Here is a 15,295-nt window from a genome sequence, read left to right as displayed (position 1 = left end):
AGAGGCAGGCCAGGGCAGCGCAGTGCTTCCCAGTTGCTGGGTCGGAGCCAGGCCCCTGGACTCTCCACGGAAGCCTCCTTGCCTTTCTAGCAGCAACCACGGCTTCAAAGGCCTGCCAAGGAGCGGATCAGGCAACCCCGGGAGCTTGTATAGCCGTGTTGTGCATGGCAGTCCTGCATGTCAGGGCGCTGGAAACTCCTACAGGCAATTCCAGGTTCTAGAACCAGCTCCTAAGTGGGGGAAGGGAGACAGAGGCCACCAAAGGATCTGCCTGGAGCTGGGTCCCCAAGGCCGAGGTCACAGGCACCAGATATCAAGGACCTCCCCCACCCACTGCCTTGGGGGCCCTTCTCAGGCCCAGACTCACCCCCCACCTCCCTTTCCTCTTGGAAGCTGCCCTTTGCCCCCGCTCCCTCTTCCTGCCAAGCCTGCCCTCAAATGGCCCAGCCTTCAGCTGCCTTTTCTTGTCACCCCTCTAAGTGGCCCCGTCCCTATTACTATGCCCCTGAAGCCTACCTAAAGATCAGGAGGAACTATAGGGAGAAGGGGGCCAGGTTCGTTCAGGAAGTGACTCCGTGGGTGGCAAGGAAAGAAGGGAAGCAAGAGGGCAGGACACACTGGAGGGTGCAGCCTGGCCGCCAGGGCAGGGCACCCTCAGCAAGCCCCCAGAGGACCCGAGGAGAGAAGTGAAGCCTCCCTGTTCCATGTGTAAGCTGCTGGGACGGCCCCACCTGCCAGGTGGCCGTAGGGAGAAAGGAGTCACCATCTAGCACCCTTGGTGTCAGCATATGGAAGGCACACAAAGATTGGCTGAATGCATGAATGAACGAATAAGACTGTCATATCTGGCATCTCCCCACTGCCACCAACTGTTTTACATGATAGATGTTTAAATTCAGTTCCTGCGGCTTTTAAGATTGGACGGAAGGGCCAGGCGCAGTGGCTCACGCCTGCAATCCCAGCACTTCGGGAGGCCTAGGCAGGTGGATCACCTGAGGTCAGGAGTTCAAGGCAAGCCTGGCCAACATGGCGAAATCCTGTCTGTACTAAAAATACAAAAATTAGCTGGGCATGGTGGTGGGCGCCTGTAGTTCCAGCTACTAGGGAGTCTGAGGCAGAATTGCTTGAACCCGGGAGGCAGAGATTGCAGTGAGGTGAGATGGCGCCACTGCGCTCCAGCCTGCATGACAGAGAGAAACTCCATCTCAAAAAAAAACAAAAAACCAAAAACCAAAAAAAAAACAAAGACTGGGCTGAAGAATGAAGAGCCTCACAGAAAGCTTCACAGTCACGTGGGTGATGAATTAGGGAAGTCACGGCCACGTGAGCCCCTCAGCCCTGAGTTGGGAAGGCAGGCGCAGGAGATGGGGCACCTCAGCTGCTCCGATATCTGGGCACGGCCAGGCCTTCTTAAGCCTTCTTACTCTTTGAAAACCATCTTCCCAAGCAGAGATTATTTTCCCCAAATTCAATATGCCAGACACCAAGTGAATAGCCAGGTAAAAGGGATACAGTCTGTCTGATTTCAAGGACCAGGAAACTTGTACAGTCCGAGAACCGGTTGGAAACCAAAGGTGGCCAGGTGGCATTGCCGGCACTGTAACCTGTCAGGGACATGGGTTGCATGAGGACTTGGGCCATTGCATAAGGGCCACAGAGGGCCAGGGTGTCTTTAGGAACAAGGGCAGTCCCTTGCTGCCATCCTCACACTCACAGGAAGTTCATGGGGTGAAAGGCAACGCGCCGGCCCCACAGCCAAAGGGGCCTGGGCCTGAATGGGAGCTGTCCCTTAGTCATGCGCACAGGCTGTGGAGGCCCGGCACGCAGCTCCCTTGTTCATTCAGCCCCACCCCTGAAAGGCATTTCCAGAATTTAGGTCACTACTGTTGGCAGCGTTGCTTCATACACAAACACTCTGAGGTTAAAGTTTATGAAGGGTGACCTGTTTATCAACCGCTGAGTTCCAGCAGCCTCTGCTTGCAAATGTGAATTCTTATCTTGGGCTAGGGTGGGCTGGTCACAGCGACTGCTCTCACTGCAGCAGGGGACATGGGGGTGGGGGTCGCATGCTGGCCTGGGGTTCCTGCCATCTGCCCAGGCTGCAGCAGAGAGACCTGGGGCTTTGAGAATGCCTAGAGCGGGTTGTACTTCCAGATGCTCCCGAACCTCAAAAGCAAGGGTCAGTGGGGAACAGGGCGACCAGGGCTTTAAAGCAGCCTTAGGAGCCAGGAAAACCTGCATGAAACCCAAGCAGTGAAGCTAGAGGGGACCCAGCCCAACCCTGCCTGGCTCCAGATCCTCCTGTGCCCAGGGCAGAGAGGTCTGTCTGTGGACCCTGCACTCAGATCTGGGGATTGCAGTGGGATCCAGGCAACGCTGGGGCGCTGTGACCCCACTGCATTCTGCAGGGTGATTGGGGTACTTCTCCCCTAGTCTGGAGTTTGCCGTTTTGAGGCTGTTTAGGTCATTACTGGGAGTCACCATGCAGCCCCTTCTTAGCTGGTTGTTGCATAGGAAGCTCCTACAGTCTACATAAAAAGCAAGCCTGGAGGACACCCTTTTGGGCTGGCTGGAGTTGGCTCCCCGTCTCCCCCCAGGACAATACCCAGGAGGAAGCATGAAGCCTGCTTTGCTGAGTGATGGGCATTTCATAAGTCTTGTGAATTTGGAATGCAGAGGGCTGAGTTCTGCTATCTTGTTTGGAAGAGGCCTTTCAGAAAGCCTTTATCTGTCAAACGCCAGGGAGGACTGTTGCCATGGTGAAAAGCGTGGGGTGGGAGGGCCCCTGGGCCTTTTCTTCTCTGGAAGGCTGGATCCCCCAACAAAGCTTTCAAGCCGAGAGAAAGTGGTGATTCTAGCGGTGAGGGAGAAGCCCCAGAGGCCTGGGGGAGGTGGGCCACGTGGAGTTGGGTTCCCAGCCACGCCTCCGCTTCAAATTCAATGACAGAGCACGTGATTTCCCAGGAAACGGCAGCTTGCAGCTCTGTCTTCGTTCCTCAGCTATTTGAAAGCAGGGCTTGTCCAACTAGCAGATTAGAAAAGGAGATGGAACTTGTTCCCCCTACTTAAAAGCAGGGGAGAGAAAAGCCTTGTGAAGAGAAGACACAAAACCTGTTTGGTGACTTGTCGTTTCAATGAAAACACAAACCTCTCCAGGTGAGCACTCCCAACTCCTCCCCTTCCTCCTCCCCCCAGCAGCCCTGGCGGGGACAACAGGCAGGATGAGAAGAAACAGGAAAACAAGGCGACTGCTCCCTCAGAGTTCACCATTCTTTGATGACAGAAGTTTAAGAACCCAGGGAAGCAGTTTAGGGGAAAACAAGTTTATTAATCTCACCACGTCACAGCGATAAATACACGCAGAGAAACAGTGCCTTCCTTAGGGGAGTCACCATTGGGAAAACAGCACAGCAGTTAGGAGTTTCTTTTCTTTTCTTTTTTTTTTTTTTTTTTGAGACAGAGTCTCACTCTGTCGCCCAGGCTGGAGTACAGTGGCGCGATCTTGGCTCACTGCAACCTCCGCCTCCCGGGTTCACGCCATTTTCCTGCCTCAGCCTCCCGAGTAGCTGGGACTACAGGCGCCCGCCACCACGCCTGGCTACTTTTTGTATTCTTAGTAGAGACGGGGTTTCACCATGTTGGCCAGGATGGTCTCGATCTCTTGACCTCGTGATCCGCCCACCTCGGCCTCCCAAAGTGCTGGGATTACAGGCGTGAGCTGCGGCGCCCGGCAGGAGTTTCTCGATAAAAGTAAATTGTTGTCATATTTTATCTTTCTCTTTCATTCCTCTTTATTAACCATTAAATAACTGATCTCCTTAGATTACCTATTCTATATTAAAAAAACCCCACCACATCCTCTGACAAGTCAGAATCCTCACAGCCAGAGGTGTGGAAATTTAAAGAGAATCCGTTTTTTTCTTTTTTCAAGACAAGGTCTCGCTCTGTTGCCCAGGTTGGAGTGCAGTGGCAAGATCTCGGCTAACTGCAACCTTGACCTCCCAGACTCAAGCAGTACTGCCACCTCTGTCTCCTAGTAACTGGGACTATAGCTGCATGCCACCAGGCTGGGCTATTTTTTTTTTTTTTTTTTGGTAGAGATAAGAACTCACTATATTGCCCAGGCTGGTCTCGAACTCCTGGGCTCAATCGATTCCCCCCACCTCGGCCTCCCAAATTTCTGGCATGAGCCACCGGCCAAGAAAATGTATTTCCGATTTTTTTGTTTTTTAATGAAACAGTCAATCCTAAGGTTTCCATAAGGCCTTACTCATCACCTCTGCTCAGCTCTTTACAGCTGGTTTCAAATGGGTGTCCTACAGTGGAACTCTGCACCAGGAATTTTGAGTGAGGAATCCTAGAGTCAGAAGACAGCTTGTATAGCCCAGGAGGGGCTGAAGAGCAGGCAGGCAGTATAGGCTGTGAGCCCGGTGTCTGGGGCCGCCCTCAGATGCCTGTGAGTTTGGTCAATAATGCATGAAGCCGAGGGCTCTATCATTAAACACCATGGAGAAGTTGTCCCCCGAATTCTTGATGAAAGCATCCCAGGATCTGTGTCTCTGTCTTTCCTGTCCCTTCTCTCCTCAGCCAGCCTTACAGGAGAATGTGGGCAGGGGAGAAGCAAAGATCAACATTTCTGCCAATCTCACGAAGTTGGGTGTGCATGCTAGGAACCAAGTATCAGACAGGGGAGGAGGAGGAGAGGACTGAGGCTGATGCTGTGATCTTGTGTTTGGTGTTGCCATCTGCCGATGGGACTCTGGTTTGGCCATTTGCACACAGCTTTTGAAATGGAAAAGATATGGCTGGGGCAGTGGCCCACGCCTGTAATCCCAGTACTTTGGGAGGCCGAGGCGGGGGGATCACGTGAGGTCAGGAGTCTGAGACCAGCCTGGCCAACATAGTGAAACCCCATCTCTACTAAAAATACAAAAATTAGCCTGGCATGGTGGCACGTTCCTATTATCCCAGCTACTCGGGAGGCCGGAGGTTGCAGTGAGCCGAGATCACGCCACTGCATTCCAGCCTGGGCGAAGGTTATTCTCTCTCTCAGTTCTTGGGAAGAGGGAGACAAGACCATCTCAAAAAAAAAGGGTAATTTTTTTTTTTTTCTGATTTAAGCATTAAGATAAAGAGTTTTGTAAAAGTGGAGAATGATTTCAAGCATCACTTGGGGAAAAAAGTGGGGCATTTAACAATTCATCTTTCCTTTCCATTATGGTTTTGCTTTGAGATATGCATGGTCCTTCAAATTACCGTGGACCAGATGACCTTGAAGAAATCACATCATGTAATTACGGCAAGGAAACTAAAGCCTCTCCACAAACTGGGTTTGCTGACGTAAGTGCACCTAAACGTTAGTTTAGCAGCAGCTATAATTTGAACTTTGTACAAAACATATGGCTATAATTAGTAGGGTTTTAGACACAAGAAATGACCAGAGTGACAGTCAGTGTAACTATGAATAAAGAGAAGAAATTATGAATAAATAGAAGGAAAGGGTATAACCATTTAAAAGAAAGTATCTGAGAATATAGCATGCAATGCAAAAACAAGCTTACTTAAGAAAAAACTCTTAAATTTATTTTTCAAAAATGTGATTATGGCAACAAATAAACTAATATGCAGTCCAGTTCACCCTACTCACAGTGAAATCATAGGGTCAGTGAAAAACACGCAGTTCTCGTGTATAAAGAATATTTAAAATGCCGGTTGTATCAAGACCTTCTATTATTGAACACTGTATGGCATCTTGCTTTGTAAAGAGAAAACACAGCCCTTACAAATCCTTTAAACCAATCCAGCATTAACAGGAGTAAAATTTACAGTAACTACTTTTGAAAGCTGTAAAATTAAAGCACCTATTTAAATTAAGATCAAGAATCTATGAGGTTATTATTCATGAGAATAAGAGCTGGATGAAACTAAATATTGCATTTCTAAGGAAAAAAATATAGTCATGCACTTTATATAACTTACAAGGCAAATGGAATACTATGAAAAATGCCCTTCACAGCACATTTAAGTCTGAATTTAAGTAATACTCAATGGGAAAGAAACAGGCTCTGTTACGGCGCTGGTGGAGACATAAAAACACAAGGGTGTGACTGCTCAGGGCAGCCCTTCCTGTCTATTTTTAGAGGTCTAAGACTCCAGCCTTAAATAGTTTTGATAATAACGCTTGTGGCATAACTCAGCGTGTAAGACATAGTCTGGGAGGAAACCGGTTCTTTTCCTGCTGTGTAACCTTGTTCACTGGTTTTTCCCTACTCTGAGATCTTGCTTGTGGAACATGACAGTTGGTGGATCTTTAAGAATCTTTTGCTTCCTTCTGTTGACTGGCTACCTTGGAACATGCAGAACTAAAATTAGATGATAAAGGAGATTAGTTTTCTAAAAAGTTCCTCCTTTAGTGAACAGTCTTGCTTACTTGGAAGCAGGGAATATTACTTTAATTGGGAACAGAGGAACGTTTTGTTGAGGAAAAAGCACTTTGGGTTCACCAAAATATCATGGAGACGTGTCCTTAAGACACTTCCATACTAGGAAGTAACAATTTCTTGTACCATCCATCAGGACGCTGAGGTGGCTCTGTCTACCCAAGAATAGGAAGCGCTGGCATCCTGTAGTGACTTAGGAGGGTGTTCTGAAATTTCTATTTATGTAATAATGATGCATGTGGACACACAGGATACCTATGCATGTATGTGTTGACCTCAGAGTCTGAGAAGACTTGCTTTCTCAAAATTACCACCTTTCCATTTCACTCCCAAAACTCAAAATCTAAAGGTTTCATTTCAGTTTTCAGTAAAAAACAAAACTGGGCAAACTAAAGTACGTCAAGAAACAAAAGCAAAGTACCATGATGCCTCACCCTTCAAAAACAAAAGCAAGTATATTAAGACATTACAAAATGAAACAAGCATTTTTATTATTTTCTTAGAAAAGGCGGCGAGAATCCTGAGTAGGAGGATCTGAACTTTCATGTCATGTACTTCGAGAAAAGGGTAGATGAGACTCAAGAATGATAATCAGGCCAGTCCTGCTCCTCCCAACCCCCAAAAGATGGCATTTACACATCACGGAAACCTGTGGGTATAACAAGTTATTCTCTCTCTCAGTTCTTGGAAAAAGGGAGACAAGCCCCCGGCCAGATTCCTTTAGGGAAGAGTTCTCTGTTCCGGTGGCTGGAGCCTGCGGTGCGGGCTCAGCCAGGAGGCCCCAGTCTGGCACCTCTAGACTGATGAGCCACAGAGGGCAGGGGCTCCCGCTGTCACTTCCATTTTAGGCCAAACAGCTCCTGGGTGCAGCGACTCTTTCACCCTCTCTTCAGGGTGGGGAGAAACAGGGTGGACCGGAGCCCGCGCGGCCCTCACGAACTCTCCCTGAGCAGCCCCAGCTTCCGCAGGGCCTCCCTGCGCGCCTCCTCCGAGGAGCCGCGGCCCGCGAACTGCACGGTGATGCCCTGGGGCCGGGGCAGGGAGTCTGCGCGGCGCCAGTCCTGGGCGCCGTTGGACTGCCGGGGCCCGGGGAAGCTCTGGCGAGCCCGTGTGCTGGGCAGGGCCGGGCCGGGGCGGAAGCAGAGGGACTTCCCGGCGGGCGCGAAGGCGCTGGGTGCGCTCTTCAGGGCCTCGTGCGCACTTGGGAAGCCGTTGGCCAGCGCCGGGCCCCGCGGAGCCTGACCCCCTGCCCGGAGACTCTCAGCGGGGCCCGGCAGGCCTTGGCCACGCGCCACCCGCTCCGGGGAGGAGCCGCCTCCCGGGGCCCCCTCATCCGCGTCCCCCGCGGCGGGGAAGGCGCCGGCGTGGCCGTGGATGGTGGCCAACACCTGCGCCCTGCGCGCCTGCACGCTGACGGCCGCCCTGGACAGGGTCCTGCGGGGCTCTCGGGCCGCGCCGTTGGTGACGATGATGTTGCTGGGGAAGCGGGGTGCCTTGGGCTGCGCCGGGTGGCTGGGCCCCGGGCCGGGGTCTCCACTGCGGGGCCCCCGGGCGGCCGGTGTCCTCCACTCCCCGGGCCGGCCCTCCCTGGACGGGGAGGTGGGCGAGAGGGCTTCGTTCCCCGCCAACCTCTCGGAAATCTTCTGCGCCATAACAAGGGGCGTGGGAACAGAGCGCAGGAGTCTGGGGTGCTCCACCGGCGGGGAGGGGGCGCGCAGCTCCCTCCTGGGGGTATCGGGGGTGCTGGGCAGGGGTGGTGGCGCAGGAAGGGTCTCCGGAGCCGGGGGGTCCGGAGGTGGAGTCTCAGCATCTTGTTTCCTGTGCTCCTTCCCAGCAGGTGCAGGCCCTGGAAGACGAGGGAGGAGCCTGTGAGCCACCGGCCCACGTGAAAGTAAATGCGTGAAGTTCCCTCTCGCTGAACTGAAAACAGCCTCAACCCGGACCTGACACCAACTTCCCCGGTGCTGCCTGTGAGTCAACTCCTCTCTCCCTGTTCCCGGGACTAGGGAAGGAGAAGGTGGTATGTCATGCTCATGACCTCACGCTGATAAGGGACAAATCACGATAGCCCTGCAAGTCAGACAGTCCACACCTAGGAGACATTCCATCCATGTGGGCTGCTAAGGCTCCAGCCCCTGAGGCTGGGACAGGCCGCAAGTAGTGACCAACTCATCAGGGGAGTTTACAAAGGGGAAATTGAGGCTAGAAAGTGTGTGGCACACACCGACATCAGCAGGTCTTTCTGGATGAAGGACATGTAGCTGTGTCACTTTCCTCTATGACAGAGAATTTAACAGGGTTGCCTCTGAGTCCTTACATAGCATGTATCAGTCACAGATCACCTGGCACTGCTGTACTTATGCATCTGTCTCTCAATACAACACTGGGCCGGGCTCGGTGGCTTGCACCTGTAATCCCAGCACTTTGGGAGGCCGAGGCAGGTGGATCACGTGAGGCCAGAAGTTCAAGACCAGCCTGGCCAACGTGGTGAAACCTTGTCTCTACTAAAAATACAACAATTAGCTGGGCGTGGTGGCGTGTGCCTATAGTCCCAGCTACTCCGGAGGCTGAGGCAGGAGAATCACTTGAACCTGGGAGGTGGAGGTTGCAGTGAGCTGAGATGGCACCACTGCACTCCAGCCTGAGCGACACAGTGAGACTCTGTCTCAGGAAAAGACAAAAAAAAAAAACCAAAAAACCTGAAATTCATATCTTTTTATGTTCTGCTGTACTCTGTGGGCACTTAAAGTTGTTACGAATATGCCAGGTGTGGTGGCTCACACCTGTAATCCCAGCAATCTGGGAGGCTGAGGTGGGAGGATCACTTGAGCCCAAGAGTTTGAGACCAGCCTGGGCTGCATAGTGAGACCCCATCACTATAAAAAATTAGCCAGACATGGTGGCACATGCTTGTAGTGCCAGCTACTTGGGAGGCTGAGGTGGGAGGCTCATCTGAACCCAGGAGTTGGAGGGTGCAGTGAGCCAGGACTGTGCCATTGCACTCCAGCCTGGGTGAGAGAGCAAGTTCCTGTCTCAGAAAAATGAAAGAAAAATTGTTATGAAAATATAATGTTTGTTAGCGAACTGATGGACAGGTGTAGCTGATTTTTCAAAGAGTGTTTTCCTTGGCATGACTACGTGATCTCACATTTTAAAAGGATCGCCTGGTTCAAATTACTTTTGGAACTCTATTTCAAAGCAGAAGTACAGTAAAAATGTACAGTACATTACTTCTCCTCTTTGAAGAGATGGCTGCAAACCAAGCTCCATATTTACATGGAATCCATAACCGTAGTATGTGAAGTTCTGAGTAATACATAGCCTTGCTTAAAAGACATATATGTGTACACACATGCACACACTTTATTTCTAGTGGCTCAAGACAAATGACAGTATTTTATCCTTACCAGAGCAAAAATAATTTTTCCTCATCCCTTCCAATGTTAACCCCTTGGCCACATTTGTTTCCAGTATCCTTTCCAATCGGGGAAAAAAACTGGAAGATATTTCTCTCTGCCCATTTCCCTCCAGCTCAGGGATCCCCAACAACCCTGGTACTGGTCTGGCCTGTTAGGAACTGGGGCACACAGCAGGATGTGAGTGGTGAGCGAGCGAAGCTTCATTTGTATCTACAGCCTCTACCCATGGCTCGCATTACCGAGCTCCACCTCCTGCCACGTCAGCAGTGGTGTTCTCTTTCTTTTTTTGAGACAGGGTCTCGCTCTGCCACCCAGGCTGGAGTGCAGTAGCATGATCTCAGCTCACTGCAACCTCCGCCTCCTAGGTTCAAGCGATTCTCATGCCTCAGCCTCCGGACCAGCTGGGACTACAGGTGTGCACCAGCTAATTTTTGTATTTTTAGTAGAGATGAGGTTTCACCGTGTTGGCCAGGCTGGTCTTGAATTCCTGGCCTCAAGTGATCCATGGCGCCCAGCCTGTAAAACAGAATAATTACCTGGAAGCCATTTCCAATTTTCTTTCTGTGCATGTATGCATTGTGTATTTAAAAAAATGTAAACTCCGCTTATGTGCCCAGTTCATTCCATTCTTTTTTTTTTTTTTTTTTTTGAGACGGAGTCTCGCTCTGTCCCCCAGGCTGGAGCACAGTGGCACAATCTCGGCTCACTGCAAGCTCTGCCTCCCGGGTTCACGCCATTCTCCTGCCTCAGCCTCCCGAGTAGCTGGGACTACAGGCGCCCGCCACCACGCCCGGCTAATTTTTTGTATTTTTTAGTAGAGACGGGATTTCACTGTGTTAGCCAGGATGGTCTCGATCTCCTGACCTCGTGATCCACCTGCCTTGGCCTCCCAAAGTGCTGGGATTACAGGCTTGAGCCACCATGCCCGGCCCATTCCATTCTTTATTCTAGTCCCTCTGGCATTTCCCTTTGCTGGAAGATGAAACTGCCAAGGATTATTTTCCCCTATAAAAATCTGGTAAGACTCAACAACTTCTACTGGCAAACACAGGGGAGCACAAAAGAAGTATCTCTGGGTCTCACAGACACCAGCAAACCACGTCCCAGGGATGGCCTGTCTTCTCCCTCACCTGCTGCCTGGGTCCCTTCTGGAATACCCTCGGCTTCCCCAGCGCCAGGTGCTGGCTGCACTAAGTCGATGACATCTTCAGGCTCAGAGGGACTGGAGGTGCTCTCCTCCAGAGACGGGGAGCAGAGGCAGCACACTCCCCCATCGCACAGCACTGGCTCCTCAAAGTCCTCGTCTAGGGAGTCAATCGTCTCCTCAAAAAACAGGAGGACGTCCTTTTCCTCATGGGTGAGGTACTTCAGGCTCTCATCATCCTAGAGTACAGGTTTGGGGATTGGGAATGGAAGAAAGAAAACAAACAGTGGCTTCACTAAAGAGACAAAAGCTGAAGCAAAGTTGGGGTTGGTCCATAGCCCAGGGCGGAACTCACTGTGTCCCGAGAGTACCCTGCCACACAGTGCCTGTGTGTGCCTCTCCATCACCCAGACGGAAGAGAACGTGCTCCGAAAGGCAGAGCAAATAACAGAGCCTCAAATCTGTTATAACGGGCCCTCGCCTTGGGGTTCCTAGCAAGTCAATGACAAAAAGCACCCTTTTGGGAGCACACTGGAGAGCTGCAGTCAGCCTACTGCTATCCGACACACTTGTTTTTCCATAATCACGGGAAACCTCTGCTTAAAGATGGTGGATTGAACTCACATATTTATCTCCTTTCTCACCAGAAACCTTACTAAAACAAAGGGATTTTTTTTTTTAAGGCACAAATCACGACGACAAAATAACAGGAAGAGAGATGGTGGAGCACACGTCATCTCTGGGGAACTTGAAGACTCCAAGAGCCAAAAGCAGGGCAGCCGCAGAGCAGGACAGGTGGAAACTGACTGAGAAGGCCCAGGAAAGCCAGTGACCCACCCGCTGCGTCCCGCAGAACTGCCCAGAAGCTCAGGCCCTGGAGGTGCTGGGCGGCTCCGGAAGTGTGGGCAAGGTGACGGTGAAGAGAGCTGAACTGTTTGAAAGTCTCTTTCAGAAGCAATGAGCTCATCCCGGCACAAAACTCGCCAGTTACTCTCGAAAAAGGTGACAGAGGAACCCTGAAGTGGGGTCACGGAGCAGAGCTGACAGTGGAGTGCTGTGTTAACAGTATGGGCCGTCAGTGCAGCCAAGTGACCGCCCTCCAGATGGAGGACCGTGCACGTCATCTCTGGGGAACCCGAGGAATCCAAGAGCCAAAAAAGGCTGATCCCAAGGGTTCCCCAGCAAGATCAATCCACAGGTAAAGATTACAGTCAATGAATCCCAGTGCAGAACTGCGCAGCAGTTTCTTACTGTCCTATTCTGGAGTACGCGCAGCTATCTAATAACCACCGAGCATCTGAGGAAAACTGTTAACGTGAAACAGCTATCAAAATCAAAGGACAAAAAAAGCAACTTACAGGAAATGAACTATGTGGAGTGATGGAAAACTTCAAAAAGGTTATCATCAGTTGTCAGATAAGAGGGGATACTGAATCCATAAACAGCATGATTTTTTTTCTTTACAGGACAAAAGAAGCCTTAGAAATAAAAAAAAATACTAACAGCAGAAAAAAATGAAAAACTAAATAAAAGCCTAAAAGATAAAGTTGTAAAATCAGAAAACTATGAAAAGAAAGGATAAGAAAATCAAAGGATAGATCTTCCTTTCTTCCTTATGAAAAGAAAGGATAAGAAAATCAAAGGATAGATCTTCCTTTCTTCCTTATGAAAAGAAAGGATAAGAAAATCAAAGGATAGATCTTCCTTTCTTCCTTATGAAAAGAAAGGATAAGAAAATCAAAGGATAGATCTTCCTTTCTTCCTTATGAAAAGAAAGGATAAGAAAATCAAAGGATAGATCTTCCTTTCTTCCTTATGAAAAGAAAGGATAAGAAAATCAAAGGATAGATCTTCCTTTCTTCCTTATGAAAAGAAAGGAGAAGAAAATCAAAGGATAGATCTTCCTTTCTTCCTTATGAAAAGAAAGGAGAAGAAAATCAAAGGACAGATCTTCCTTTCTTCCTTATGAAAAGAAAGGAGAACAAAATCAAAGGACAGATCTTCCTTTCTTCCTTATGAAAAGAAAGGAGAAGAAAATCAAAGGACAGATCTTCCTTTCTTCCTTATGAAAAGAAAGGAGAAGAAAATCAAAGGACAGATCTTCCTTTCTTCCTTATGAAAAGAAAGGAGAAGAAAATCAAAGGATAGATCTTCCTTTCTTCCTTATGAAAAGAAAGGAGAAGAAAATCAAAGGATAGATCTTCCTTTCTTCCTTATGAAAAGAAAGGAGAAGAAAATCAAAGGATAGATCTTCCTTTCTTCCTTATGAAAAGAAAGGATAAGAAAATCAAAGGATAGATCTTCCTTTCTTCCTTATGAAAAGAAAGGATAAGAAAATCAAAGGATAGATCTTCCTTTCTTCCTTCCTTATGAAAAGAAAGGATAAGAAAATCAAAGGATAGATCTTCCTTTCTTCCTTATGAAAAGAAAGGATAAGAAAATCAAAGGATAGATCTTCCTTTCTTCCTTATGAAAAGAAAGGAGAAGAAAATCAAAGGATAGATCTTCCTTTCTTCCTTATGAAAAGAAAGGATAAGAAAATCAAAGGATAGATCTTCCTTTCTTCCTTATGAAAAGAAAGGATAAGAAAATCAAAGGATAGATCTTCCTTTCTTCCTTATGAAAAGAAAGGATAAGAAAATCAAAGGATAGATCTTCCTTTCTTCCTTCCTTATGAAAAGAAAGGATAAGAAAATCAAAGGATAGATCTTCCTTTCTTCCTTATGAAAAGAAAGGATAAGAAAATCAAAGGATAGATCTTCCTTATGAAAAGAAAGGAGAAGAAAATCAAAGGATAGATCTTCCTTTCTTCCTTATGAAAAGAAAGGATAAGAAAATCAAAGGATAGATCTTCCTTTCTTCCTTATGAAAAGAAAGGAGAAGAAAATCAAAGGATAGATCTTCCTTTCTTCCTTATGAAAAGAAAGGATAAGAAAATCAAAGGATAGATCTTCCTTTCTTCCTTATGAAAAGAAAGGATAAGAAAATCAAAGGATAGATCTTCCTTTCTTCCTTATGAAAAGAAAGGAGAAGAAAATCAAAGGATAGATCTTCCTTTCTTCCTTATGAAAAGAAAGGAGAAGAAAATCAAAGGATAGATCTTCCTTTCTTCCTTATGAAAAGAAAGGAGAAGAAAATCAAAGGATAGATCTTCCTTTCTTCCTTATGAAAAGAAAGGAGAAGAAAATCAAAGGATAGATCTTCCTTTCTTCCTTATGAAAAGAAAGGATAAGAAAATCAAAGGATAGATCTTCCTTTCTTCCTTATGAAAAGAAAGGAGAAGAAAATCAAAGGATAGATCTTCCTTTCTTCCTTATGAAAAGAAAGGAGAAGAAAATCAAAGGATAGATCTTCCTTTCTTCCTTATGAAAAGAAAGGAGAAGAAAATCAAAGGATAGATCTTCCTTTCTTCCTTATGAAAAGAAAGGATAAGAAAATCAAAGGATAGATCTTCCTTTCTTCCTTATGAAAAGAAAGGATAAGAAAATCAAAGGATAGATCTTCCTTTCTTCCTTCCTTATGAAAAGAAAGGATAAGAAAATCAAAGGATAGATCTTCCTTTCTTCCTTATGAAAAGAAAGGATAAGAAAATCAAAGGATAGATCTTCCTTATGAAAAGAAAGGAGAAGAAAATCAAAGGATAGATCTTCCTTTCTTCCTTATGAAAAGAAAGGATAAGAAAATCAAAGGATAGATCTTCCTTTCTTCCTTATGAAAAGAAAGGAGAAGAAAATCAAAGGATAGATCTTCCTTTCTTCCTTATGAAAAGAAAGGATAAGAAAATCAAAGGATAGATCTTCCTTTCTTCCTTATGAAAAGAAAGGATAAGAAAATCAAAGGATAGATCTTCCTTTCTTCCTTATGAAAAGAAAGGATAAGAAAATCAAAGGATAGATCTTCCTTTCTTCCTTATGAAAAGAAAGGATAAGAAAATCAAAGGATAGATCTTCCTTTCTTCCTTATGAAAAGAAAGGATAAGAAAATCAAAGGATAGATCTTCCTTTCTTCCTTCCTTATGAAAAGAAAGGATAAGAAAATCAAAGGATAGATCTTCCTTTCTTCCTTATGAAAAGAAAGGATAAGAAAATCAGAGGATAGATCTTCCTTTCTTCCTTATGAAAAGAAAGGATAAGAAAATCAGAGGATAGATCTTCCCTTCTTCCTTATGAAAAGAAAGGATAAGAAAATCAGAGGATAGATCTTCCTTTCTTCCTTATGAAAAGAAAGGATAAGAAAATCAAGAGGATAGATCTTCCTTTCTTCCTTATGAAAAGAAAGGATAAGAAAATCAG

The 15,295-nt window shown here is 47.3% G+C and overlaps 1 protein-coding gene and 1 long non-coding RNA gene across 2 annotated transcripts in view; one reads left to right on the top strand and one right to left on the bottom strand.

The window, feature by feature from the left end:
- Positions 1 to 466: 466 nt before the first annotated feature.
- Positions 467 to 15,295, bottom strand: part of PROSER2 (proline and serine rich 2) — a 60,424-nt gene continuing 45,595 nt past the window's right edge. The window contains exons 3-4 of the mRNA XM_002820525.6: positions 10,990 to 11,242; positions 467 to 8,286 (exon numbers count right to left, since the gene is read on the bottom strand). Of these exons, the coding sequence (XP_002820571.2) occupies positions 7,373 to 8,286; positions 10,990 to 11,242 (1,167 nt within the window). The 3' untranslated portion in view covers positions 467 to 7,372. The remainder of the gene's footprint in view (positions 8,287 to 10,989; positions 11,243 to 15,295) is intronic.
- LOC112135247 (uncharacterized) overlaps positions 8,274 to 15,295 on the top strand; it is a 27,018-nt gene continuing 19,996 nt past the window's right edge. The window contains exon 1 of the long non-coding RNA XR_008510281.2: positions 8,274 to 8,410. This is a non-coding gene — a long non-coding RNA (uncharacterized LOC112135247). The remainder of the gene's footprint in view (positions 8,411 to 15,295) is intronic.

Source organism: Pongo abelii, chromosome 8 (assembly GCF_028885655.2).
Source record: "Pongo abelii isolate AG06213 chromosome 8, NHGRI_mPonAbe1-v2.0_pri, whole genome shotgun sequence".
NCBI classification, from domain to species: Eukaryota; Metazoa; Chordata; class Mammalia; order Primates; family Hominidae; genus Pongo; species Pongo abelii.
Note: the sequence above shows the minus strand (reverse complement) of the source record. Positions and strands in the feature narration are given on the sequence as shown.